Below are 26,718 nucleotides of genomic sequence, written 5' to 3'. Positions count from 1 at the left end.
CCCACACTGAGGTGTGCTCACCACAGCCTTTTCCACTTACCCACTTTCCATCCTTATCCTACAATCAGGGTCTGTTTTATTCTACAACCAGTATCTAAAGATTCTTTGGACCATGTAAAAAAAACCATCAAATATTTACACTGACTTTCTCATCCCTGACTATTTTAAATCTTAATGAGATCCTATTCATTACATTGTCTTCTCCCTCACTCTCTCATTAGTACATAATTAACCAGAATTAGGGACTGTGCATGCAACATGAATTCTTTTATGCAAAATACCCTCACTTCTATTCAGGGTAGCTTTCTCACGAGGAAACTCAGTGCTGACTACTCTGAAGAACGGGAAGTTCATATACAGTGAAGAAAAAATTGAGATATTTCATTAGCAAGCCAGATTCAGACCCCTCATAACCACAGATGGAGGGCTAGCATACCAAACAGCATCCCACATGGATTTCCAGTCATGCTTTCCTACTTGTTCTGCATCTCTGCAACTGATACTTTGAATCAACAAACAAACATCAGAGATAAAGAAAAAAAACCCTAGTCACTCTGAGGTGCAACACACTGAAAATTGTACAATTGAGATACTGAGCTATATCTGTATGACAGGACCACACTGTCCTCATATCTTCATATGCTTTCAATTCTTGTAGAAGCCTTTCTACTTCTACAACATCCTACTTCAGTACAACCACTGCTGCCTCTACCAACAGTGCTATTCTAACAATGTTTTTATGCATAAAAAGCAACACGCTGTATACATCTAAGGACAGTGTGACCAGTTAAAAAAAAATACCTTTCAAAAACCACCACAGAGACATGACCAGCGTGTTCCTCACACAATACAGGTTCCAAAATTCAGTACGACTACTTTCTTGTAAAAGCCAACTGTGGTAGAAAAAGCTTCATTGAATTCCGTGAAGGGCACACACAAAACTATTCCATAGAGAGCAAAGTTTTAAACCACATCCCAGTTGTTTGTATTCAACACCAAGGCCACAACAAAATTACAGGTCAAACAAAAGTGTTCTGATCAGTATCAGAATTAGTACAAGGTGATCACTTCCTCCCACTGAATTATCCAAAGCAGTAACTGCAGCTCCCTAATCCTGTTTTTTTCACTCCATACATCAGGTAGTACTATGAATGCTCAGTATAATGAAACTCCTCTACCAACACCAGAATGATTTAAATGAAGTCTCAGAATGGACAGAGATATTTTAAAGATATCAAGGAAACTGCCTTTCAATTCATGCACAATCTAAAATCCTTATTCTAACAGAAAGCCAAAGGCACTGACGTGCATAAGTAAACTTCAGCAACAGCTGAAAAAGGGCTGAATGCTCATAATGTGGAAAAAGAAAACAGAAAGAAAGAAAATAAAGAGGGGGAAAGAACAAAAAATAATAATAACACATGATGAGTTTGGTCATGCAACCTGGAGTAGCAAATACAATCAACTCCCAGGGATTTCTATGATTCACAAACTGTCACTTTGTCTCTTACAAAAGCAGGATCAGTCATTCCTGAGAAACTTGTTTACTCCAGTTTTTAGTTTAAAATAAGATTCTACAACCTCAGCAGGCAACCTTGTTGTCAGAAACCTTCTTCTAGTAGGTAACTTTGTTTTCTACCTATCTCAACTACTTTCACATACCTTCTGACTAACAGCATAGCTTGTCTTTCCACCATCTGTGCTTTGCTAGACTAACTCACCCCATTTGAAATTCTGCAGTGCATAAAATGTCCCTAAAGAAAATTCTTCAAATTATATTTCACATTAAAAAAATATTAGGCCTGCATTATCAGATGTTGTAAATACAGACACAGGTTTTGCACACTGTAAGCCCAGTGGCTTTGGTTCACCAACCTGTTCCCCAGTGCTCATGCTGACTTCAGTCTACTACAGAATTTATACTTACGCAGCACATGAGAAAGAAATGTCTGCAGTAGATTCTGATTTCTGGACAGCTTCACAAAGCTTCACCAGCTTAATTCTGAAGACTTCCGTAAGACTTTATGTTTTCAAAACTGAAGAAAGCATCATTTTGAGTGAAGAAACCACACTGCAAAGCAAGCATTTTAAAACTGAGGCTGCCCGTTTCAGGCTGCCTGTTTCCAGATGATAGAAAAGCTTCAGCAGTACAACTTCTTCCTGCCCATTGCCAGTCCTCAACATGCAAGAGAAATGCATGGGCTGCAGTGGAGTTTCTCCATCACTTCCCAAAAACGCTGTCATCATAGAATCAACTGGGTTGGATAAGATCCTTAAGATCACCAAGTCCAGCCATTACCCCAGCACTGCCAAGGCCACCACTAAACCATGTCATGAGGGACTTATCTACATGGGTTTTGAACACTTTCAGGGACGGTGATTCCACCACTGCCATGGGCAACCATGAGGCTGCATGTCCGGCAGCACTTATATGGACAAAAAAAGACAAATGATAACTATAAATTGGTAAACACAAACTTCCTCCCAAAATTACCATCATAAAGACTGCAGTAAAGCCTGCAGCAGAAGAGTTGACCATTGCAGATGTTCCCCAAAGCCTGCCTCTACTCCTGGGATATCTCCAGGATCATGAAAAAAAAAAAGTCAGGGGAGAACTTAGTCTCAGAAACACACATTAAACTATCCTTGAGGTAGGGAAGTGCTTCATTTCTAGACTCTTTGTCTCTCAAAACTGGGACACATCAGGACTTTGAAGTCTCAAGTAATCCCCACAACAGACACCCTCAATCCCAGGGAACTGCGCTAGCAACAACGAAAATAAATTTCCCTACTCCTACATAACCATAAGTGACTTTGCATTTAATTTTATTCACATTAAATAGCTCCCTTCGCTGAGAACAACAGTAGTAGAAATTTATATATACCTGAAAAATGCAGCAAGTTAAACAGTGAGTCAGGCTGGCAGCAGTACAGTCAGAAGACAGAAAGACCAATTTCCCTTCTGACGCTCCTTTCCCAACTTCCCTAACTCCATATTAAAATCAAACCTAAGTCACAGGAAGAAGGAAACAGCCATGCTGTTATAGACTTTAGCTATCACAATACTATCAAATGCAGTAGTTAAGGAAGTTACAGGACTCTTCTGTAAAAAAGGGAATACATTGCCATCAGAAAAGAAGCTCCTGTAGCCTTTTCTACTGTTTGAATTTGTTATTTAGTTCTAGCTAGTAGAAACAGCAGAACAGATCTGTATGTTTTTACCATAATCATTTTGTTGTTATTAATGAGCAAAACCTAATCGCTCATTTCCCACTCTACTTCTTTAGTACCTTTAATATCATAGTGTTTAACACAACGATGACAAAAAGAAGCATTTACCATAAGTTGTCCTGGTCCTTCTGAGACTACAGTCTAAAAACTAGTTAAGACAAAACACCGAAAGCCACACGCAGGGAATTACCCTCAAATGGCAAAAGGGACTAAATTGCTTAGAAACATGAAGTCAATACATTAGCAGTCAGTAATGACACTGGTACAGGTGTGTTTATCAGCTAACATCACTCATGAAGAATTTGTTACAATTCCCTGTATTTCTGAATTCATGTTCAGCAATGACTTACCATAAAGCAGTCTATGCATGTATGATATAGCAAATCATGACTTATACCTTGACTGCATGACTTTCTATAAAGCATGAGATAAAACACTAACTTTGTGAACACCACAGAAACCATGATTCTTTGCAGAAACTATGAAAAAAAAAGAACATTCAGCTTGAGTAAAAATGTGGAGTTTTCCTATCTCTTTGTTCCACTTATGCAACCATCGCATACCAAACTGCAGATCATTTTAAAAGTGAGCAAGACAAATGAAACTGTTCTTACAGAATATGATGTTAGTAGCCATTTGCTACTGCAACTTAATTCTGTCTGCAGTACAGCCACATTAACAGAATCACAAAAATATAAGTACACATATGTACTGTACACATTCTGTCTGGACACAAAAGAAGTTGTATGAACCCTGCAATTTTACTTCCAAACTTCACAAAACAAATAGCCACAAAGGTCAAAGGAAGGGTGAGAGGGAGAGAAAGCAGGAAAGTATCTGGATTTCTGTTGTGTTGACACCCATGACATTAGCTCAAAAAAATGAAGTAAAAGCACATTTCTTACCTTCACCTACCATAGAAACACCTATTGACATGCCCATGAACTTGCTTTTGGTCCATACGTGAGCGTTCACACACATTTTCTTCTCTTTGCACTCACAGTAAAAGCAAGATATTGGTGGATGGTGGGACACTTGTTCAGCTACAAACCTCAGCTTGTAGCATGTGGACTGGTTCTGGCCAAACTCCTTGGTTGGTTCCTTAGAAACTGTGGAGGCACCGTTAGTTCTCAATGCTTTCACTTTATCTTTAGGCACATCCCAGGAGCAATGAAACGTTTCACCAATTATAGGGTTATAGGGCTTCTTGGCAACCGCTCCCTTTCGGCCTTCATGAAAAGCTGTTAGATAATACTCCACAAAGCTGATAATTCTTTCCTCAGGAGTGGCTCCAGCTGCAATTGACAAAAACAGGTCTGGATGGGCCATGAAATTTGCATACATCTCCAGCAGGGATCTTTTCTCCAAAATAAATGTTGGAAGCACTACCTGTATGCAAAGCAGACAAAGGCAGATATGATTTCCCCATGATCATACTACCACAGGGGAAGAGTGGGGGGAGAACAGTTAAGACAGCTGCAATTGTGGCCCTGTCAAGTTTTGGGAGAGTGTATTTTTCCTCCCCTGTACCAGCAATTTCATTTTCTTTGCAGGGTAAATAAAGAATGAAAAAAAAAGCCTTGAGAGCCATGCAGGCTGCTTTCTATTTCATTAGGATTCTCAACAGCAGCTCACACAACAGGGATGGGCTGTTCTGCTCACATGGAAAACTGCCTCTTCCTCTCCTTTCAGTTAACAAACCAACCATTGTTCTCCCTGTTTACAGGACATAAAAACCATACTTGATGTAAATTCATTTACAGCAAACATCAACAAACCCAATTCACCATAATCCTCAAGAAAGGGAGGGCACACTCCCTGAAACCACTGGGCGACAATTGTTTTATGTAAACATACACATCACCAATCTATAAGTGGTAGAGAGTACATCTGCCCATTCTGTCAAACATCTAGCTCTCAATTTCACTCTTGGGCCTTTGACCACCCACTGCATATGTATTATGTCCTTTCCAGTCTCTAACAAACCAAGCCAACTGGATCCAACCAAAACCAAGTCTCAGGTGTGTTTCCAAGGATAAAATGATGCCAAGGACCCTTCCCAAGAGGCTAGAGGCAAGCAAACTCTCCCCGCTTGACTCCCTCCACTGTACATTGTCACTATATGTGTGATGCCCTCTCCTACCTCTCTGGTCAAACCCCTTGTCACCCAGTCACCCCAGGCACATGGCACATCCCCTCAGTTATACTATACCATACTAGTGTGATGGGTCCCAGCATGACTTCACCTTATTTCAGACAAGCTGAGACAAACAAGTGCTGCAGAAGCTGTTACATAAATGTCCTGGGACTGGAGAGGCTCAAGGGGGAGCAGGAGGGGCAGAAAAAATCTGTGACTGAGCACTACGCAGTTTGCAGTGATTTGGATGCAGCCTCAAGCAGCTCACCTGGCAACGCAGATGCTGCCAAAGTCATCCACTCAGGAGTAACAGAGTTTTTCGTAAGACATCCTGGAGCGCACAGCAAGGCAGATAAGGGCCAGGGGACCGAAAATAATTTCTTTCCTTCTCCCCCATGCTCCACACCTTGTGCAGGGCTGTTCCTGGGGAGCTCAGGGGTTGCTTCTGCATGACCAACAAGGACCCTGTGGCACACACCTATCTGTTTAGAATCAAAGTGGCTCAACACTGGCAGATGCAGACCAACAGCTGTCCTCTATTAAAGCAATTCTGCTTTCCTCTTTAATTCTTCATTGCACTTATTTTCTCCCCTCAAAGATCAGGTTATCAAAGGGGCAACAGACAGCCAAACAGAAAAAACCTCCATCACTTCTGTCTAGAAATACTGATAGTGACTATCATGAGCTCACTGCAGAGACATGAAAGGGCAGAAAAATTAATCTGAATAAACAGCACTCTGCATCTTGTCATGTCCAAGTGACTCTAAGAAGTGACCTTTATTACACAAATGGAGGAGAAAACTACAGACAATAGCTATGATGGTGCTAATTTTATGCTTCAACATTAAGCCTGCTGTGGTTTCATTCTGTTGACTTGATCATATAGTCTGCATTGCTACTCGCTCAAGTACCAGCTGTGTGCTTTGCTGCTTTCATACTTAACACAGCCACAAAATGAGATGTTACAAACCACTGGACTCTTAACATTCAGTTTCAAGAATCAATTCAAAATCCAAATAACTTGAACTCCAGCTCTAATGATCTTGCTTTAAAAGCCCTACTAAAATGGAAACTACACCCTTAATTGCAGCAGGAAAGGAAGGATCACTGCAAAGGGCAGAATAATTGAGCTGTTTCCACAAAAGAAGGCAGAACTGCATGTGAGAAGAACTGAGTTTTAAAGTTTGCACAACTCCAGTATTATAAAATATTTATTGAAAATGTTGCTTTTTACTAAATAATCTCATACCCTCGAAGTCTCAAAATGCAATGCCAGCATGCACTAACATAAAAACCCCCACACCAGTTAGGGTGGTTTTTTTATTGGCCCTATCTTGATTTCTGCAGAAACAAGCAAAATACAAATAAACAAATTTGGAAGCACAACCACATTCTTCTTGCCAGCACTGGACTGTTATGCACTTGTGCTGGTACTCCAGCTCCCAAGGGAATGAGTTTTTCAGCTCTTCTGCATCCAAACAAAATACACTGTCCAGAAAAATACACTTTGAACCTATGTTCTTTATATTGGTTTTGGTCTGGATTACTAGTAGGATTTTATTTTTTTATTGCATAAGAAGTCAAAACTGCTTAATTTTTTCCCCTAAGAAAAAGCTACCATGACAACCAAGTGGACAAAAGAGTCCCCCTAGAATAAATACCAACTTACTGACATCTGAAGCAAAGAAATCTCCTGACTGCATTCTAAAATGTTAGAATAATCTGTTCTCTCTCAGGCTTCAGGTGAAAAGGAAGCAGTTTACCAGTTTCCATTTTCACTGAGGTTAAACAAAGAATACTGGTTCAAAGCTTGATCATAATCTCCTACATTTTAATTCTGCTATACTTAATTAAATCTGAATGCAACTGAGAAAAGTAAGAGCATGGGTTCTTAAGAGCAGAGATACTCATCCCTGCTACTATTTACTGTGAGGCAAAACATGTCAACACCGTTATCTGACCAAGGTACCCCATGTGTGATGTCATTCTTTCAGAGGTACAGAAGTTTTCCTACTGTCATCTGAGTCACAGCGGAAATAAATTTCATGCCACTTATATTTTAAAATTTCAATGCAAAAGTATATTGAGAGACAAATCACAAACATCATCAACACCATATTACAATGTTAATTTACAACAGGTTGATATTCTGCAATATTACTGGCAGTCCTTTTACACAGAATGGCAGCCCTTTATTTTTAGCACACATCAACTGCATAGGGAAAGTGAGGGAATGCAGGGGAGTGATCACCCATCTGTAAAACTGTTAGAATTAATTGCAATCCATTAGACGCCATTGCCAACAAATTCATGGCTCTGTCAGTAGGTTTTGGCACTATTTTTCAAAAGTCCAAAGAAAAAACAATTTAGAAACTTATTTTTTCCCCAGCAATTCTGATTTTAAATGAGGTTTAAAGTCCTAGCCCAGTCTGACTTATGACTTTTGTATTATGTCCTGCTGCTGTGAACTGCTCCCCCACCCAACTCTCTTCAGCTACTGAAGTCTATTTGGCCACCACAGAGTTCAGCCTGTTCTAGCAAATCCCCATGCAGATTTAATACTTCATTGCAAGTGTTTTCCTTCACAGTAGATTTTTACCATTTAACTCCTCATTAAAAGGCAGAGCAGCATGACACGCCTCAGAAATGAAGCACCTCTGCAACATTAAATGTGACTATCATCACTGTGGGAGATTGATGTCAGCAGGCAAGGCCAAAACTAGCATAAGCAATCACTCTGCAGGAAAAGGAAAGAATGCTGCTTCCTCTGATATGGTACATGAAGGTAATGATTATGCATCCAGAACTCAAAGCCACCAGGGGCTCAGAAAAGCTGTTTGTTCATGCATGTGTCATGTTACAATCCATAGCTCACAAAATGAACCAAAGAAACAACCTTAGCGAAGGCAGCACAGGAAAACGGGAACATGTAAAACATCCTCTGATATTAGCAACTACTGTGCCACAGCCACTTGCAGTAGAGGATGACCAGCATCAAGGCTATCTGAAATCTCACTTGCAGAGGAATCATGAATGATGAGAAGAGAGACAGCCAACAAACCAAACTGTAGTGTCACACATCTCTAGCCCCAAGGGCTTCATGTCAGTAAGAAAAAAAGTTAATGAAAAGAAGCAGCCAGCTGTCTTGTAATTTATGTTTTGTTTAATCCTCAAAACGGTCAGAAAAGTGATGTGCACATGTGGCATGTCTAGTTAATACTCATCATATGTGTATTCGTGCATCACACAGAGTAGGGATGGATCTGACTGCCATATGCCTGTTCCTCTTTTCAGACTGTGGGTATTACATACATACATTCATGCATGCCAGTATTCTGCCGTACCACAGATCTGATAAAATTCATCGCTATCCTGAAAAACTGTGCTCTTAGAACACTATGTAAGAAAGAGGTTATCATACATATTGACATTCCTATTTTTTTTTGTGTCTACACTTATTTACAGGAATTTCTCTTATTTACATTAACCCTGTGTCTTTGGGATTTTGCCTCCTCTGCCACGACAAAAAGATGACACAAGGAAGAAAAATCTTGTTCATTACCAAAGACAAAATGCTTTGAAGACAAAAGAACAACAGGTAATGAATCTTGATCTAGTTTAAACATTATGGACTCCCGCAACCTTAGCAAACCCACACAGAAAAGAGGAAGAGCTATGAAAAAAAAGGAACGTAAGAAAAACAAAAACAAAAATTAACTGTAACCCCAGACATACTAACGAGTGACAGGTATAAACTATCCACAAATAAAATGATGAAACTTCTGTTCTATTTAGAACAAAACATTAATTTCTGTGCAGTTTCAATAGCTATACATAGCAACAGATCACAGGATTGCTCAGTCTTAAAAATGTATTTAAATACTGTCAGTTGTTCCAGAGGAAGGAGAAAAGACTACATTGAGAAAGCCTTATTTAGTAAGAAAGTGATGGTAAAAATAGATTCTGATTAATATGTAAGATCAAAAGGAAAGCAGATGAACTCCTCAGAAAAGCAAAATGCCCCTGAGAAGAATCTCCTGCAAAGCTACTACATGCACAGGGGAAATTCCCTGGAGATTCCAGAATTTTTTATTTGTGGAAGGTGCATCAGAAGGAGCTCTTCTTATCTGTGGGAAGGGGATTAAAGGGGGCTTACTGGGGAGGGGTGGTAGGGGAAAGGGAGGGGGTTATGTAGAAAACTTGTGTGGAAGGAAAGGGAATTCTGTATTCCCTTTGATTCTGTATTCTCCATTTGATTACTTATTAAGCCCATGGGAAGGTATCACTGGAATACAGGATTATTCAGAAAGAGGAATTCCCTGCTTCCAGAACCTCTACCTCATTTCCAAAACTCTAAGGACTTATGAGGAATTTCTCAGACACCATAATTTCTTTGATCACATCAGTATAGAGAAGTTCTTAACAATGCTGGTTACAGGATCAGATGGATGCACAGAAGGTTAAACTGGTGAGCAGTTTAACACAGACAAAAACAGTGATACATTGAAGACTATGATTTCTTTATCATCATGTGTTTTTTTAAGCTGCCAAATAATTAAATAGGATCCTCTCCACAAAACAGTAACTTGAGCATGCACCTCCACGCATACCATTGCATTATTCTTCCTCAAACACTCAATGCACCTGGACTTATTATACATGTGAGATACGTACACGACATACGGTTGCTTTGAAAGACTTACAATAAAATCAAGGAAGAGGTTCAGGGGATTTTATTTCTTTTTTTTCTTTCTCTTCCCCCAACCCTATAAAATCTGATGTGGTCACTTTCTGTGAAACCCTGCAGGAGACAGCCCTCTATACCTGCTTGGAACCAAACCGTTATAAAAGAGGCAAACTTCCTTGTCCACAGGGGCAAAACATGGTTGCAGGAATCACGCACGTGCACACATACACAAAAACAGAAGGATGAGAGGAAAAAGAAATAATGAACAATTGTAAGAGAGAAGCAGTATCCATACCCTGGTAAGGTCCATGCCAAGTTTGAGTTGGGAGATGAGATGAAGAATTACACTACGTTGATCATCCATGACTCCTAAATCCTCCTCTTCATTGTCTTCAGTATCTGTCATTTCATCTTCAACTACGATCAACTCACAAGCTGAATGCTGAAATTAAGAGGAACATCACCATCTGGACAAAAAGATACAGTATGGTTTTCTTCCTATTATATATGTTTAAAAACAGAGCTGTCTCAAAGGAACCAAAGACAGCTTCTGTTACACCAAGAAAAGGTATAAATTCAAAAATAAAAAAATCCAGTGATGGATTCATAGAGCTTTTTGATCCCATCCGAAAAATGCGAGTGGTTAGGTATCAGATGCTGATACCTAACATTATCTTCTCACATTATATTGCAGTGATGCCAAACAAAAACCACAGCATTTTAAAGTAACAGGTCTTCTATTTATTAAACAGAAATACAGTTGTAAATGAGTCTTCAAGACATTGTTTCACAAATCTCTCCAGCAGCTATTCATACCTAAATGTTGCATGACCTGATTTCACACTATTTTTCCCCCCTTTCTTCTACTCAATATTGAAGTTAGGTATCTAAGAAAGCTAAGACTATTCTTGAAGGAGATTAAGAGGAATACTATCATTGGGAAAAAAAACCCAACAAACCCAAAGACATTAGATTTTGGGGGGGTAAAGCAATACTGTGAGTCTTTATGACATTTGTCATTTGTAACACTAGGCCGCTTCACTGCACCATAACGCCAGTAACAACCCAGTTTTCAGACACAAGCTGCAGATTAGGACATCCTCCTTTACAAGGAGACATCATGTCGTCCTCCTTTACAAGGAACTTTACAGCAGAAAGCAATAACAATTTGTGATATTTTATTTCATTTCTCCTCAGGGTTTACAATATATTATTAACAGTAATCCAACAGGTGGCAGTTATTTTGTTCAATCCATTGAAACCATTCTGCAAACCTTCCAGGTATGTATCCAGGTAATCTTTTTGTAGTATAAAAAGTTGGGTTATGTAGCTGAAAAATTTACAGCCCAGCATTTCGTTACTGCCCCAGGATTCCATGCAGTGAGACACCACTACCTGCAGAAGTTAGCATTCCTTCACGCTGAACAGCACTTCTGCAGAACCAGCTATTTCATTACATGAAATAAGAAATTTTTCATCTCACTGTGAAAGTCTTTGCAACTGAAAAGTTTCACTCAAACCAGCTTATACTCAGAATCGGGTTTCAAAGAAATATTTCTGAATAATCACATCAGAGACCCCTCAGGTGAACAGCAGCTTGTGCAAGGACAGTGTCTCTGAAATGTAGTTACTACAGATGACTCCAAGATTTCAATGAAGTATTTCCTCTTTCTCCCTTTATTTTTTGTAATTAAATAAATGTTTAGGTAGCTATTCTTTTGAGAATAGCTATTTGGTAGAAGCAAAGAACATTTGAAAGACATTTTGTATTACTTTATTTAGAAAGTAGAACACGTAGATTACATAAAACAAAATCTGGTGAGCTGCTGTCACCTCAACAGCTTGGAGCTCTTCAAAAGGACAAAAGCACACTTTCTTCCTCCCATCCCTCAGAAAATAACAGGATAGAACAATAAGCCTTTTCCTCCCAAAATGCACAGTATTATTATCCAACAGGCACCTTACTGACAAGTTCAATTAACATGAAACCTGACAACCTCATACAAAATTATCAGCCAGGGAGACATAAAGCACTGAAGCCTGGCTCAACTGTACAGGCTACAATTCATTTGGGGGGAGTGTGGAAAAAGCAGTAGCAGAACTTACAGTAGATGCTTCCACAGGAGGCTTCCCTTTGATCCAGCTTGACCTCATTGAGAGCAGTGAGCTGGTGGATAAGCACTGCTGCTTCTGTTACTGCCATGAACTGAGCTGGAGGCAAACAGGCTCCAGCAGGAATTAACAGTGCTAGGAAAAAAGCCAGGGAACCTCCCCTCCTCACTCCCACCCCCTTTTTTTTTTTTTTTTTTTGGCTATCGAGTTGGAGAGTGTGCACCAGATGTCAATCTGTTCCCTGCTTTTCCAGTCGCATGGCACCGAGATCAGTGAGCTTCACTGCACACAGCTCCAACTGGGAAATGATGCTGCTGTTTCTCCAAGGATATCCTGGTGGATCCAGGACGGGAGCAGGAGGGAGGGGGCACACGAGTGAGAGAGAGGTAGGATGCTTTCAAGTGAACATGTAACAGCTGCTAACCTCAGCTGCTCACAGCATCAGAAAATAAACAAATTGCGCATTAACAAGTTTGCAGCCTAAATCACATATTAAGAATTTTCTTTCCCCATGACAGCACATTCAGTCAGGGACAGAAATCCTTCTTTCTTTCCTGCTGTATAAGCTTTTTTCATGCCTTTCAAAGAGTTACTAACAAAACAGCAATTGCCTCTCACTGCTGCTCTACAAAACACGCAGCGGGGACAAGCAACCCTATAAACCATTTACATGCTCAGGAAAGTAGAGTTTGCATTTTTTTCAATGGAAGTGACATGGTTTAGTGGTGGCCTTGGCAGTCCTGGGGTAACGGTTGGACTTGATGACCTTAAAGGTCTTTTCCAACCTGGTTCATTCTATGATTCTATGAAAGACTTTCTGCTCATCAGGGAGGATGAGTACAATATAACATTAGGCCAGTGTTTAATGACCATCTGCAATAAGGACCGTAATTTTAATTAACTATAACCTATTTTAAGAACATGTGCTAGGGCACCAAAATTCCACAACTTCACTATTAAAGCTAGTGACATACAAGTGACCTTCAGTGCACGTAGAATGATATCAACTATCTGCATCTTCTCACATTTGCAGAAACTAAGAACTTCAGTAGAGGTTTACAATTTATGTCACAGGAACTGATCAGCAGCCCTCTTCAGTAAACAATATCCTTTCTGAACTTCCCTGTCTCATTGGCTGTTCTAAGGAATTACTGAATTGCTTTTTAAAGCAGAGAAAATAGACATTTTCAACTAACACATACTTGCTTTAAAAAACCCCAACCAGGTAAGTACAACAACAGGAGTGTGGGCAAACAGCCCTAAAAGGTGAAGCTACTGTATTTAAAAAAAAAAAAAAAAATCTTAAAGGCCCAATCAGGTTTGTAATTCTTTTTTCCTTTTTTCCTCCACAGAAATAGCATGCAGTTTAGTAGTAACCAGCGTGTAAGTATTCAGTAGAATGCAAAAGATTATGTGGAGTGATTATCCTTTAATGGCAGCTTTTCTGAATTATCAGACACAGGCATACTCTCCACCTCCCCCCAGTATAATTGCAAAGCTGAACCAGGAAAGCAGCGATTTGCTCCATTCCTGGGTGGTCAGAGCATAACGGAAAAGCTATCGAGCTGTGTGCAGCTCAGCTTTGGAATGAATAGCACAGCTAGGCTGGGGTGCTAACCCTGAGAATCAAATACTGAACCAAGTACAAATAAGCACCATAAAGAGACTTATATTTAAAATCATTTTAATCAAAATGAGTTTCCAACACTGGGCTGAAGCACCAGCATTTTTCATAAAAATCTGACTGGAAAACCACATGAACGGATTCACTTCAAAGTTTAAAACACTGAAGAGATGAAAACATATACTAGCAGAGATCTATTTTAAACAGGTCACTTCATTAGAACTGGGATTGATAAATTTAGAGAGGTCATCCGCTGGGATATGAAGCGGATGTTCTAGTCAGCAGCCTGCATCAGAAAACATGCTGATTCTAACAGATGAAACCTGTAAGGGAAAGAAATAGTTTCTGAATGGAATATTCTGCATTTAAAAGAACTGTCTTCAGGAAAAAGATGCTTTGACAAGCCTTGGATAGAACCACAGAGTTAGAAGGTATGCTCCTGTAAAAGGACAGTTTTCTATGATGGCATGGAGGATGGATCAATAAGGGGAGAGCAGTGGATGTTATCTGCCTTGACTTCAGCAAGGCTTCATCCACCTTCCAAGGGACTGAGGTGAGGCTGATCAAACTACAGTTCCCCACATGCTCCTTGCCCGTCTTGAACATAGGAGAGACATCTGCTTTCTTCTAGCCTTTGTGAACCTCTCCCAAACATCATGAATCAAGACAGTATCAAGACAGTAGACGATGGCCCTGCAATAACACTGGCCTCTTAGGTGCATCCCATCAGGCCCCATGGAGTTATGTATGGGCAGCTTTAGCTCTGCCTAACCTGTTTCTCCTCCACCAAAGCCTTCCTCCAGACTTCCCCTCTAATCTCAAAAGCCTAGGATTCCTGAAGGAGGCAACAGAAACACTAGAGTAAAGATGGCACTCTCCACTACAATAATAAGCAGAGACCATATTTATCCTGACAGGGGCACACTGAGGGCTCGAATAGGCCTCACAAAGCAATTCTTCATATAATTATACCAAAAATATTCTAAGAATTTTCATTAAAGCATTACAAAGTTTTTATGCAGTATGAAAAGAACTGTAGTCAGAAGCAAGAGGATGAATCTTAGGAACTTAAAAAACCTAGATAAAAAGACATAATTTAATAATATTCCAAGAGAAGTAGTCCACAAGTGTTTCTAGATTAAAAGAAAAAAAAAAACAAACTGAAAGAGATACTAAAAAAGGTAATACTATATGAACCATTTCTGCATTGAGAGAAAGATGGAATAAATTACTTGCAGGGCTTGTTCAGAAGCAACATTAAACAGAATTAGCATTTAAGACTAGGCAAAGATTGCCATATTTTCCACAGTCATGTAATTACAATTAGTTCTACCAGTGCACATAAAAGTCAAAGGTCTCATTTTTGATTTTCAGATTCCCTTCATTAATGATACAGGTTTGCAAGCATTATTTACAGTTGCACTTGTGAAACTTCAGCGATTGCAAACAGGTTTTCTGTGGGTGTAAGATTAAATATAATTCTGTAAGGCCAGAGAGCTTTAGCATATTTACACAATTGTGACAAATTGGCTCCACAAACTTTTTGCCAGCCTCAGTACCAAAGTTAAGAGTTCTCTTTGTAAAGCAGATACAGTAAGAATACCCCAAAAGTAGTACTATATAATGAACTGTCAGCTTCTTACACAACTTGTCACTGTATCAGAATCAACAAAACTGCACAAACTTGTGTCACTTGCCTTCTCTCTGGCAGCTATGTCATGCATGACAGAAAAACATGCAAGCCTTCAGCACCCATCCCTCATCAGCAGAGATGTAACTCTCAAATGTAGCTTGTCCAGTAAGTTGTACTTATTAAATTATTTTATATACAGACTAGCATATTAGCATGCTATTGTGGTTGCTTGTCCCTGCCTGGATGCCAGTTGTCCACCAAAGGCAATTCCCTGCTCAGCTGGACAGGAGAGAGAAAATATAATGAGAGGCTGGTGGGCTGAGCTAAGGACAAGGAGATCACTTGCCCAGTACTGTCATGGGCAAAACAGACTCAACTTGGGGAAATTTAATTTATTACCAATCAACTCAGGATAGGACAATCAGAAATTAAACCAACTTTTAAAAACACCTTTCCCCCATCCCTCCCTTCTTCCTGGGCTTAATATCATTCATGATTTCTCTACCTTCCCCCCTTCTCCCAGCAGCACAGGGAGATGAGGAATCAGGGTTGTGGTCAGTTCATCACATTGTTCCTGCCGCTCCTTCCGCCTGTCTTCCCCCTTCTCCAGGTGTTGGGTCCCTCCCACAGGAAACAGCCCACGAAGTTCTCCAGCTTGGGTCCCTTCCATGGGATGCAGCCCTCCAGGAACAGGCTGCTCCAGTGTGGGTCCCCCGTGGGGTCACAAGTCCTGCAGCAAACCTGCTCCTGTGTGGGCTCCTCTCTCCACGGGGCCATGGGTCCTGCCAGGAGCCTGCTCCAGCACAGGCTTCTCATGGGATCACAGCCTCCTTTGGGCAACCCCCTGGTCCAGTGTGGGGTACTCCATGGGCTGAGGATGGAGATCTGCTCCACTGTAGACCTCCATGAGCTGCAAGGGAACAGTCTGCCTCACCATGGGCTGCACCATGGGCTGCAGGGGCATCTCTGCTCCAGTGCCTGGAGCATCTCCCCTCCTTCTGCACTGACACTGATGTCTGCAGGGCTGTTTCTCTCACATATCCTCCTTTCCTCCAGCACTGCAGCACTGTCTCTCCCCTTCTTAAGTAAGAGGTACTACCACCATCACTGGTGGGCTCAGACTTGGCCAGCAGCTGATCCATCTTGGAGCTGGCTGCCATCTGGGCTTGGAGTGCAAGAGAGAGGGCCAAAGTTTTAATGTAATCCTGGATACATCATTCATCACAGACTGGTCAAACTATAGAAGCCATTGGTAGAAAATGAAAAACTGTCTACAAAGTGACCAGAAATTAACTTCTTACTAATTATTTGTGTTTGGTAATTCAGGTCTCCAGAAAAAATAAAATTCTTCAAACTAGGATTATCAATGATTAAAACATCTCTATTTTTTTGTGTGTGTGGATAATTTTTATATATATAAATATATATATAGTGGTTTGTTGTTTTGTTTGAGGTTTGGGGTTTTTTCATTGAATATGCTAAGCACACTGGATGTTCAGAAAATGTTTCTAGCTAGGGACAACAGCAAGGATTAAAGTGTGGCAATGTGAGCAGTCTGTCTATCACACATGATTAATTGGATGCAAGTAACAGCAGCTACCTACTGAATCAAACAATATCTAGCTCTTTTCAGGTGACCCTTTCTTCACTGTGAAGCAAGCAAAATAAAAATGTATCTTGATACCAATACTTCATATAGATGGCTGACATACAGATGATGCAAGCAAAGAAAATAATTACAAAACTTCTATCATAGGTGACAAATAGGACTATGGTCTTTTTCTTTCCCAACAAAACCAATCTGACAAGCATCTGGAGGCCAGCACATTATCCAGGTATTCACCATTCTGAGAGTTTTACTAATGCTTTTTTGTTAATGTTCTGCAGAAGTATCTCTGGGAACAGAATTCTTTTCATCCTTGAAGATACAGGTCAAAAAGGTTCCTTTTCCTACACTGCAGCTGTGTTTCACTCTGACCTGTGACCATACTTAGGGGTAAACATAATATAGCAATAATGAGAACCAGGTAACATAAGAGATTTAAGAAGAAATAGGGTTGATTTCTTGTTTAACGAAGAGGAAAAACATGTAACATGAAACAAAGGGCATCTATGTTTATGCTGCAGTATAGCCTGCATAAGCCTTCAGAAAAAATATTAGAAACTAACCATCAAAATGATTATGTTAAGAATAAAGAATCAATCAGTGACTTAACATCCTTTTAGAGGTCCTCATTTGGGTTACCCACAGCATTGTAATCCTGTAATGCACCAAATACTGTTTGTTGGACAACTTTTCCCCTACATGTTCATACCTTCTTCCTAAGACAATTCCTCTTGCAAATTTTGATTTTCATAAACCTCATGCAGTCAGTCCTGAAAAGCAGCTGAAAAGCAGCTAATTCCCAAGCACAGACTCAACAGGAAGAGACTAAGTACCAGCACCAGTCCAGACATCTTGTGAGCATCTTTCATGAAATGAGAGCTACTGAAGCACAGCACTGTTTAATCTGAATCCTGAAACACAGGAAGACTTTGCAATATTGCATAAATTCAATCAGAACTGAGAATAAAGATTTTTCATCACTGGTATCATCAGAAAGAAAAAGCAACATGAAACTACAAGAAATGCTCATGGAAAAACCCCACGGACTTGTCCTAAATTGAAGCAAAAAACCTTGAAGGCTAGCATAAATCACAACAGTAAATTTTATGCTAACCTAAACCCACAAGAAATACAGTATCACATAATAAACAATTTTAACAAAACCTAATGCAATAAAGATACTAGTGAAGGATAATTTCCTGAAAGATACTCAGTTTTGTTACATGCTTATAACTTGGAGAGCTAAAGACAAAAGACTGCACTGAGCTGCAGGTTGGTAAGGAAGACTAACATGGAGGAAAGTACAGCATAAGGCTATACTCTCTAGAGCCTTTATTAAAAGGAGTCATCTCTAGAATGAGATCCTTGCAGAACCGAAAACTAGGAACAACTTCCCCCATACTCCTGAAAAGAAGGGAAAGTCAAACACTTTTTGGTAAGGGATCTAGTAGGCAATTTTAGTTACCCACCTGACAGTACAGCACACTGATAAGGTAAGGAATCATAAACAAACATTTGCTCCCACAGATAAATTCCTTAAGAGAAACTGCAATAGTTTGTGCAGAAAGGCTGTCAGACCTCCACTGTTGGAGGTGTTCAAGACTTGACTGGACATGACCTGAGCAGCTCTGCTTTGAGCAGAGTGTTGAGCTGTAGGACCTCCAAAGGTCCCTTCCAATTGGCGTGGAGTACTCTGTGATTCCATAATGATTCTGCTTGCAAAGCCCCATAACTGAAAAGTTAGGAAGTCACAGAACTGGAATCGTTCAGACAGCTGTAATTCTCTTTTATGCCACTTAGTATGCTAGCTAAGCAAATTTGTGGTAGAAACATGCTATGATGCTAGTCAATAACATACCATTCACATACACAAACAGGGCACAAAATGATGGACAACTACAAACTCAACCTTTACAATCATCTGGTCTTGCAATACTAATCTATATGTAAATCGAGTTCTTGCAGTGCCATTTCTTGTATGCAGCATCATATGCCAGCATATTTGTAAGAGGAAAGAAATGGTAAAGACAAGTAATTAAATGCAAGTAATATCAACAATCTTTCCCCAAGACAACATGCTTATTGAACCATTCTGACTCTTCCTGCCACTGACGCATCCACTATACACAGTTACTGCTGCCACAAACACACACACATTCAATGTATGTATGAAACTAGAAGATTGTTATCTTTTATACTGATAACTTCTTGAGGCCAGTGGAATTTTCTGCTTGAAAAGCTTGTAAGATTTGTTTTCAGCCTGATGATTCACTTGGTGCATCTCAGACTGTGAAGACAACTGTCCTGTCTCTACACTACAACATAAAAAAGTCCTGTCTCTCTCTTTCCAGCTCCTCCTCTGAGACAAAGTTTTATAATGGAACACTTTCATCCCAGCTGTTTCCATATCCAGGGCTTTTCAAACAAGGAATCACTGGAATTCATCACCACAAGCAGAAAACCCTATCTTTTTCTAGCAAGAGCAGATGGAACAGCTGAAGACAGGTTGGGTACTGCCTCGCTAAGATAGATAAAGCAATTTCAACCTGAGACAAACACTCATTTTAGAAGAGTTCAGCCCAACATACTAAAATCTAGCTAAGATATTCACAGTCTTAATGAGATGGGTAAGTTTACTAATGGGCAGTACTGTCAAACCCATACATAAACATACTAAGAAATAAAACTTACAGCACAAAGCAAATCAACTGGCATACAACTAATCAAATAGTGCAGAATCCTGAAATAAAATTAACATTGGCTTAAGAGTTCATTTTCCAGAGGGCACAGGTTTTATAATGAACAGAGTAAGAAATTGATCCATTTTAACTCAATTTTTAAGCCTTACTGCACAGGAATCTGAGTTCTTTATATCTCAATGATTAGTTTTCACCAATTTTCACTAGTAATTATGGAATGCCACATGAACCAGAGCCTCATGTTTATCAAAACTGGATGTAAATTTTGTATCAAAGCTTCATATTTTTATGTTAAGGGAAATATTATTCTCATACATTATACAGATAGCAGCTGGAACACACGCATTTTGGAAATGGGAGTGAATCAGCAAAATGCAATGGCTTTGGCTGGAGCTAAATGGTTACTAATTATTTGCATAAACAGTTTCACTGGACATCATTTGCTGACACAGTAACAGGTCCAGAATGCTAGCAAAAATTAAAATCAAACTTAGCTAGATTATCTTAGTCATCGTCAGTCCTGCTGCAGCAGGCTTAGGCTCATTTCATTTTACTTTTAGTGTAATTGTCCATTTAATCCTTAAATATACCTTTCCTTGGTTACCCTTAAATATAATTTAAATTGATTACCTCATATTTCATTTTTTAGATGGCCTGCTAGTGAATGGATTAACTGGTACCACCTTTGACTAGAGATTAATTCATCTATCCAAGTCATTACAGGGCATTTACTGTGCTCTTCGGCCCAAAAAGTACTTAATCATGCAGAAGGCAAAAAGCAGAGCACATTCAGAGATCCTGGAATGTCTATGCTAAACAGTGAAAAAGGACTCTGTAACACAGCAAATGTTAACTTTCCCACCCTGATCTGTTCTCTTTCCATTACTGCACCTGCAGCTAGCACTGTATATTTATGGCTAAACTGATCTTCCAACATCAATTACACAGATTTATGTCGAGTACAAAAAAGAACTAGGAAACACTAGGAACAATTTACATTATGAAACAACCCACAGTCCTGGGCAAGTCTGCTGAGACACAGATAAATAAAGAAAAGGTAATACTGTATCTAATTTTAGTTTCTAAAATTGCAGGAGCACATATAAAATTATTTCTTAGCATCACTAACACATTCTGTGACAACTCTAAAGGCTATTACATCTTCTGCAAAGGATGAAGTATCATCATATTAGGATGTATACTAACTTACAGATAGAAAACAACTTCAGCTTGAAAGTGACTAGCACCTGAAGAGACTGGACAAAAAAAAATAATCTTTTAAAATCAAGAACTAAACAATTCAGTACTTCCTGCAAATAGTGCAATTCCTTCTTACAGTTGAAAACATCAAGGTTTCAGATCATCTTGGGTCAGATTATCTAGGAGACTGAAATACCTCCAATAACCTGGACTCAACTGCCCTTGCAGTCACCATCACAATTAAAAACTGGTTTAGCAGTTAGATAATCAGAGCTAAAACCTCAATCCTACAGAGCTAAAACTTCAATCCTATTAAAAAGACACTTCAATATGGAGCAAGTGTACAGGGAAAGCTAGAGACAGGAAAGCAGAAAGACTGCATAGATACCAGATCCACAGGATGGAAAGAATCAGCTGTCATCGCATTTTAAGGAATAAAATTTACATGAAAAGAGCTAAATCACAGATGTACCTCTAACATAATTTCTGTAATAAATCTTAACTAAATTGTTAGATCAGAAGAAAAATGATTCCTTCATTCTCAGGTCCCACATAAGAACAGCCTGTTACCCATTTATATTTAGCTGCCAGGGGAAGCATTTGGCCTGCAGTTATATTTTGTCAGCCCAGAAGGGGAATTCTGATACACAGAAAGACCATCAGTTGAACTAGAACAGTAACTCACACATGGAAATGACACACGCCTTTATTCTACTTTGGTGCCAAGTTTATTATACCTGAATTCACAACGAGACTCAGTATCTTAAAACTAATCAATTCCAGCATTTTCTGAAGATGATTTCCTTAAATGAAGGAAGCAGGGTCCTGTTGACTGCAGACTGAGCAAGTTCATGTCACAGCTCTGAAGAGGGTAACTCTGGCAAATTCAGTACCAGGTTTGTCATGTTCTGCTTAAAGGCAAAAGCACTAAGAAGTACCTTAAAATTATAACTTAGCTTATGCCAAAGAGTCCAAAGTATTTCACCAGGGGATGCGCAAAAAATAGTATTTTACATCAACTCACACTAGGTGAATAGTTTTTTTTAACTCAGCCCTTATCCCTGCTTCCACCTGATGTTTCCAGTGGACAGATCAAAAAAATCCAAAAATGGAAACTAAAACCTAGAAAGCATGAAAAATAGAAGTGCTTGATCCAGCCTTTCGTTGTCAGGGGTTACTTCTTTCAGTGATGGTAACAGGGCTTTAACTTCATACTGTCCTGTGTCACAACCCGAATAAAGAAACACAGCTGGGAAGACAAAACAGCAATATCAAAAAAGGACAATCTAAAATACGTAAAGAACACACAAGAAAATAATCTCTGCCACAAAATCTTGTACTAACTGGACAATTTTAAGCAATACCTCAAAAAAAAATTAAATCCCTGTATTTGGAAGCAAGGAACACCCTAACTAACAAAAGCAAGTAAACACCAACACATTATCCAAAGAGAAGAATCTTTAGCTGCTGTATTATTTCACCCAGGGAGAATCTCTGCATTCCTGAAACCCTGACTGTGACAGACCAAAAAGAAAAGTTTTACTTCAGTTATCGACAGCGTCAAAGCTCAACTTCTAACTCATTATATCTCTCAAGAATGCTAAAGTTTTCAAAGAAAAGGGTATCAGATGAACCTTGTTATTCCAGAGGAGAATTATAAAGATCCATGCCTCTTCATAAACGTATACAAAAAAAAAAACATGCCAAAGTCCCTGTTTTGTTAATTATGTTTGTTAATGCACTGCTGCAAAGTGTCTGCATGGTGTGCCGATAATTAACACAGTTATCATGAAAAACATTCAGCCACTTGGTCGCGTTGCCAGGAAACCACTGCCTGCCAGCCTGCTATATAGGAAAGAATCCTCAGCACTCATCTTTCCCCCTCACCAAAAATCTCCACTTTCTTTTTAAAATCACTGCTGACCTGTGTACCTAAAATTACCTTTTCCTTATAAGCCAATTCTATAATATAAGAAGCTGAGTTAGTTGTTCCTCAATAGTAGTAATTTAATAGCTTTTTCTATTTCAGATTAGAGGTCAATTCACAGTTTGGTCAGTACATCTACTGTATTATGCCAAGCATTAGCCAAAAAGCTCTCTCCTATTCCTCTGGGGTATAGCTTCTGTCCAAGAGATAGAGGTTATATCATGAAAAAGTACAGATTTTAAGAATAAAAATCTAGGCCCAGTCAAAGAAGAAACTGGAATTAATGTTGACAGCACAGAGGAAACAGCACCCTCTTCTCATAGTGTCTGTAAAAAGCAAGATTCACTTCTTTTGGCAGGAATATTTTGAAAGCTGAGCCCCATTAATATACTATCAACTTCTTCAAAAAAGAGGATCATGCAGTGCCTAGTTTGGGGTTTTTAAGAAGAAAATCATTACGAGAAATAAGCTTCAGTTGAATGACATTTGTGGATTGCACTTTTCTACATTTAAAAGGAGCTACCAGATAAATAAAAAAAATCAGGGCCTTCAATGTCAAAAAAAATTATCAAGCAATGACATCTAGATGTGTTTTCTCATTCTCTGCTGTTGCCATCACAATTATTATCAACAATGTATCTGGACCACAAGACAAGTGGTATGAAAGGATTTGCAGTTGCTTTTATATGTAATTAGACATACTGAGTAAATGAACTTGGACACAAAACAGGCCAGAATACATTTAATAATATGCTTAAAAACTGCACACAGAATTGTTAAAAGTGTAAAAGTGTGAAGTCAAACACCTTTGATAACTTTGGAGGGTGTCCAGCATCATCTCCTGGGTAGCTACCTGGCTCATCCTTAGCAGCATAACAGTTCTGTTGCTTAGAAGATTGTTCTCTTATTCAAAGCCTGCTCTCTCACCCTCCTTTCTCTAGAAACAACAAGCAGCTCCAGCTTCCTGTTCAACACTTTGCTCAGCTTTGGAGAGATGGGCAGGACCTGCAGCACACAAGAGAAACTTCAACTCCTCTCCCAGAAAAGGATCTGATAGCAGCTGAGAGGTGCAGCCTCTGTAACAGGTCATGACAACTTGTTTGATATGAAGATGAGTATCCAACAAAAGCATCAACATACGTTAGATGCAACAGTTCACCTCTTACATAATTCAGATTTTGTGCTTGAGCCTTCCAGTGGGGCACTGGCATATTGATCAAAATGATCAAATCTGAAAAATACATCAGTTACATTGAAAAGAATGCTTCAAATTGCAAGCCAAGAGACAACAATAAGCACACAGGGACTGAGTGGAAATGAAGACACAGGTTTGGAAGTAGCTTGAGGGAATGAATCCTGATTCAGGCCATTTTCCTGGGACAAAACTGATTTTCTGCGTAATAAACTGTACTATCATAAGAAATATCATACACATGAATCCAGCTGCTTCTTGTTGCTCCACCAATCCACAAACTTCCATTTACTGCTTCTGTCAAAACCACCATCTTCAGCTGATCTTTTCATAACTTAATCTTATTTATTCTCTTCCCTCATCCCCCCCCCTTAAGGATTAGTGCCTCAGGGCCTTCTTACAGTTGAAAACATCAAGGTTTCAGATCATCTTGGGTCAGACCACATGATTTCAGGAAGACTGTCCACAAAGCACTGAGGATTCTGTACTACAAACAGTGATATGCTCCCTTGATTATATCCTTCTCTTCAAGAGTACTCCTCTCTCAATAAATCATGAGTTCCACAGGCAAAGCAGTGCCTCAAGCTGTAACAGCAACTCAGTATCGCTCATCAACAAACAACGGGAAGAGACTGGACCTTAGACAAAAAATTCTCATTTAAAACAAGACGTAAATAGCTCCACTCAACTGCAAAATGATACCCTGAGATGAGTTAAATCAGTGGCTGCTCTTCATGTTCTTGCTGCAACAATCCATTTGGCTTTACCAGGCGGTTAAGAATACAAACATCTAAAAAAAACCAATGAAACTGCAGTGTATCACTGAGTAAGGTGGTAACTCCACAGACAATATTCTTAAATACCTATTTGTCTTTAAAAAGCACTATCAGAACTGCAGTTGGCTTATGCGAAAAACAAATTACACAACTCCTTAATAAAAAGCAATTACAGGTAATTTAAATCCTGTGATTAATGTGCACTAGGAATTTGAAATTATTAAGGACAGATCTGGAAGAGGACCAAAGTAACACGCAACTAAAAAAAGGTCAATCTGGTTTATCCTTGGATTTGTGGAACTATACTGAATTCAAGATACTACAAACAAACTGGAAAAACAAACAGCTTTATTAATGTCCCCAGCCATTACACATTTTGTTAAAGGCAATATAATTTAATTTAAGCCATTCCAACTGCCAAAGAGCATTCACTAGTAGCAGAAAAGTATTTCTTCAGCTCTCTCAAAAACTTCTTCCCAGTTCTCCAGGTCTCACATGCTTCAGGTGCCCTACAATCTGTGGTGTCTCAGAGTGAAGTGTTTTCCTGATGGACAGCACTGGTAATCGAAGCAGACAGTAGAAGCTGGAGAAGTTTGTCATGGTGAGAGACTTTCAGTGCATGAGATGCCTGATACGCAGCTGTGAGCTTCCTCAGAGAGTCGATGCTTCAGAACTGCCCTTTACCAAGTAAATGCCACAAAAGCATAAATCAACAGGCTGGTGCAAGATGATGTGGACAAGTTCTGCCCACAATCACTTAACAGGAAAAGGGGTCAGAAAACAATACGGTTTTACAACTCAAAGTATAGTCAACGATGCTCAAGAGACACCCAAGAGCAAACAGCAACATGGAAGAACAAGTAGCAAGCAGATGTTGTGGTCCTAATTTCTCCTCTCTTTCTCAAACCAGTATAAAAAGCTTTTTCTATCAGCAGAAGATAGAAATGTGTACTGACAGTCTGTTAACTGCTTTTACGACTAGAGACTGCATGCTTGCCACAGTCCACTGTCCAAAGTACCTCAGAGAAGCAAAGGCACACCACTATACCATCAATGTATGTTTCTAGTTTTTAAACTGCACTTTTGCATGAAACTCGGCATTTTCACAACTAATTTCTAACAAAGAGGACACTATAAAGAAAAAAAAAGTATGATAAGTAATTACTAAAAGCATCTACAATCGTACATAGAATCATAGAATCAACTAGGTTGGAAAAGACCTTTAAGATCATCAAGTCCAACATTTACGACAGGACTGCCACGTCCACCACTAAACCATGATGCATCTAACCAAAGTCAAGTCTCAGATACAACAGAAATGGCCTAGAGACCTACTGTGCTTACCTCTGTATTTGGCTGTAGTGCCGGTCCATCCTGGGCTGCAGATGGAACTATTGCCCATGTAATGCTGGCACTAGCGGTCGATAAGGAGCTGAGAGCACCATTTTTCAGTTGCTCTGTGGACTGTGACTTGGGCCCAGACCATCCCAGGATACCTTCTAAAGCAGAAAATAATCCATATCAGTTTATAACAGATAGATTACAGATCTCTTCCATTCATCTGATCATTCTACTAACATAAATCAACTGCCATCTCTTCTCTGCTTCCACACAGTTTTACTTTGGTAACAAAAATACTCCAGCATCTTCTATGCAAATTTATCTGTGATAAATATTTTAAAAATTCAATGAAAGAAGATTTTTAAGTGTTACTCTTACCAGCAGACAGGATTACACATAAAGATTATACAATCTGACACACACCATGGTAAGTAAAGCATGTATTCTCTATCACTATTTTAATAGTTATGAATTTATCCAAGTAAACCCTACATTTCTTCTGCCTGAAATCAGAGCTTTAAGTTTAGTAGCTGTATTTTATTTCTCTCTGTAC

General features: G+C 39.3%; 1 protein-coding gene across 3 annotated transcripts in view; it reads right to left on the bottom strand.

Annotated features, from left to right (window-relative positions):
* The window catches only part of OSBPL10 (oxysterol binding protein like 10), a 135,291-nt gene that overhangs the window by 12,010 nt on the left and 96,563 nt on the right, over window positions 1–26,718 (bottom strand). For all 3 annotated transcript variants that reach the window (XM_061362632.1, XM_061362631.1, XM_061362633.1), the window contains exons 6-8: window positions 26,169–26,323; window positions 10,351–10,497; window positions 4,137–4,620 (exon numbers count right to left, since the gene is read on the bottom strand). In XM_061362632.1, the coding sequence (XP_061218616.1) occupies window positions 4,137–4,620; window positions 10,351–10,497; window positions 26,169–26,323 (786 nt within the window). The remainder of the gene's footprint in view (window positions 1–4,136; window positions 4,621–10,350; window positions 10,498–26,168; window positions 26,324–26,718) is intronic.

This window comes from Neopsephotus bourkii, unplaced genomic scaffold (assembly GCF_033783945.1).
Source record: "Neopsephotus bourkii isolate Nb327-2 ecotype Australia unplaced genomic scaffold, CSIRO-AGI_Nbou_v1 NB_1132, whole genome shotgun sequence".
Classification (NCBI taxonomy): Eukaryota; Metazoa; Chordata; class Aves; order Psittaciformes; family Psittacidae; genus Neopsephotus; species Neopsephotus bourkii.
This window is presented reverse-complemented; position numbering and strand designations above follow the sequence as displayed.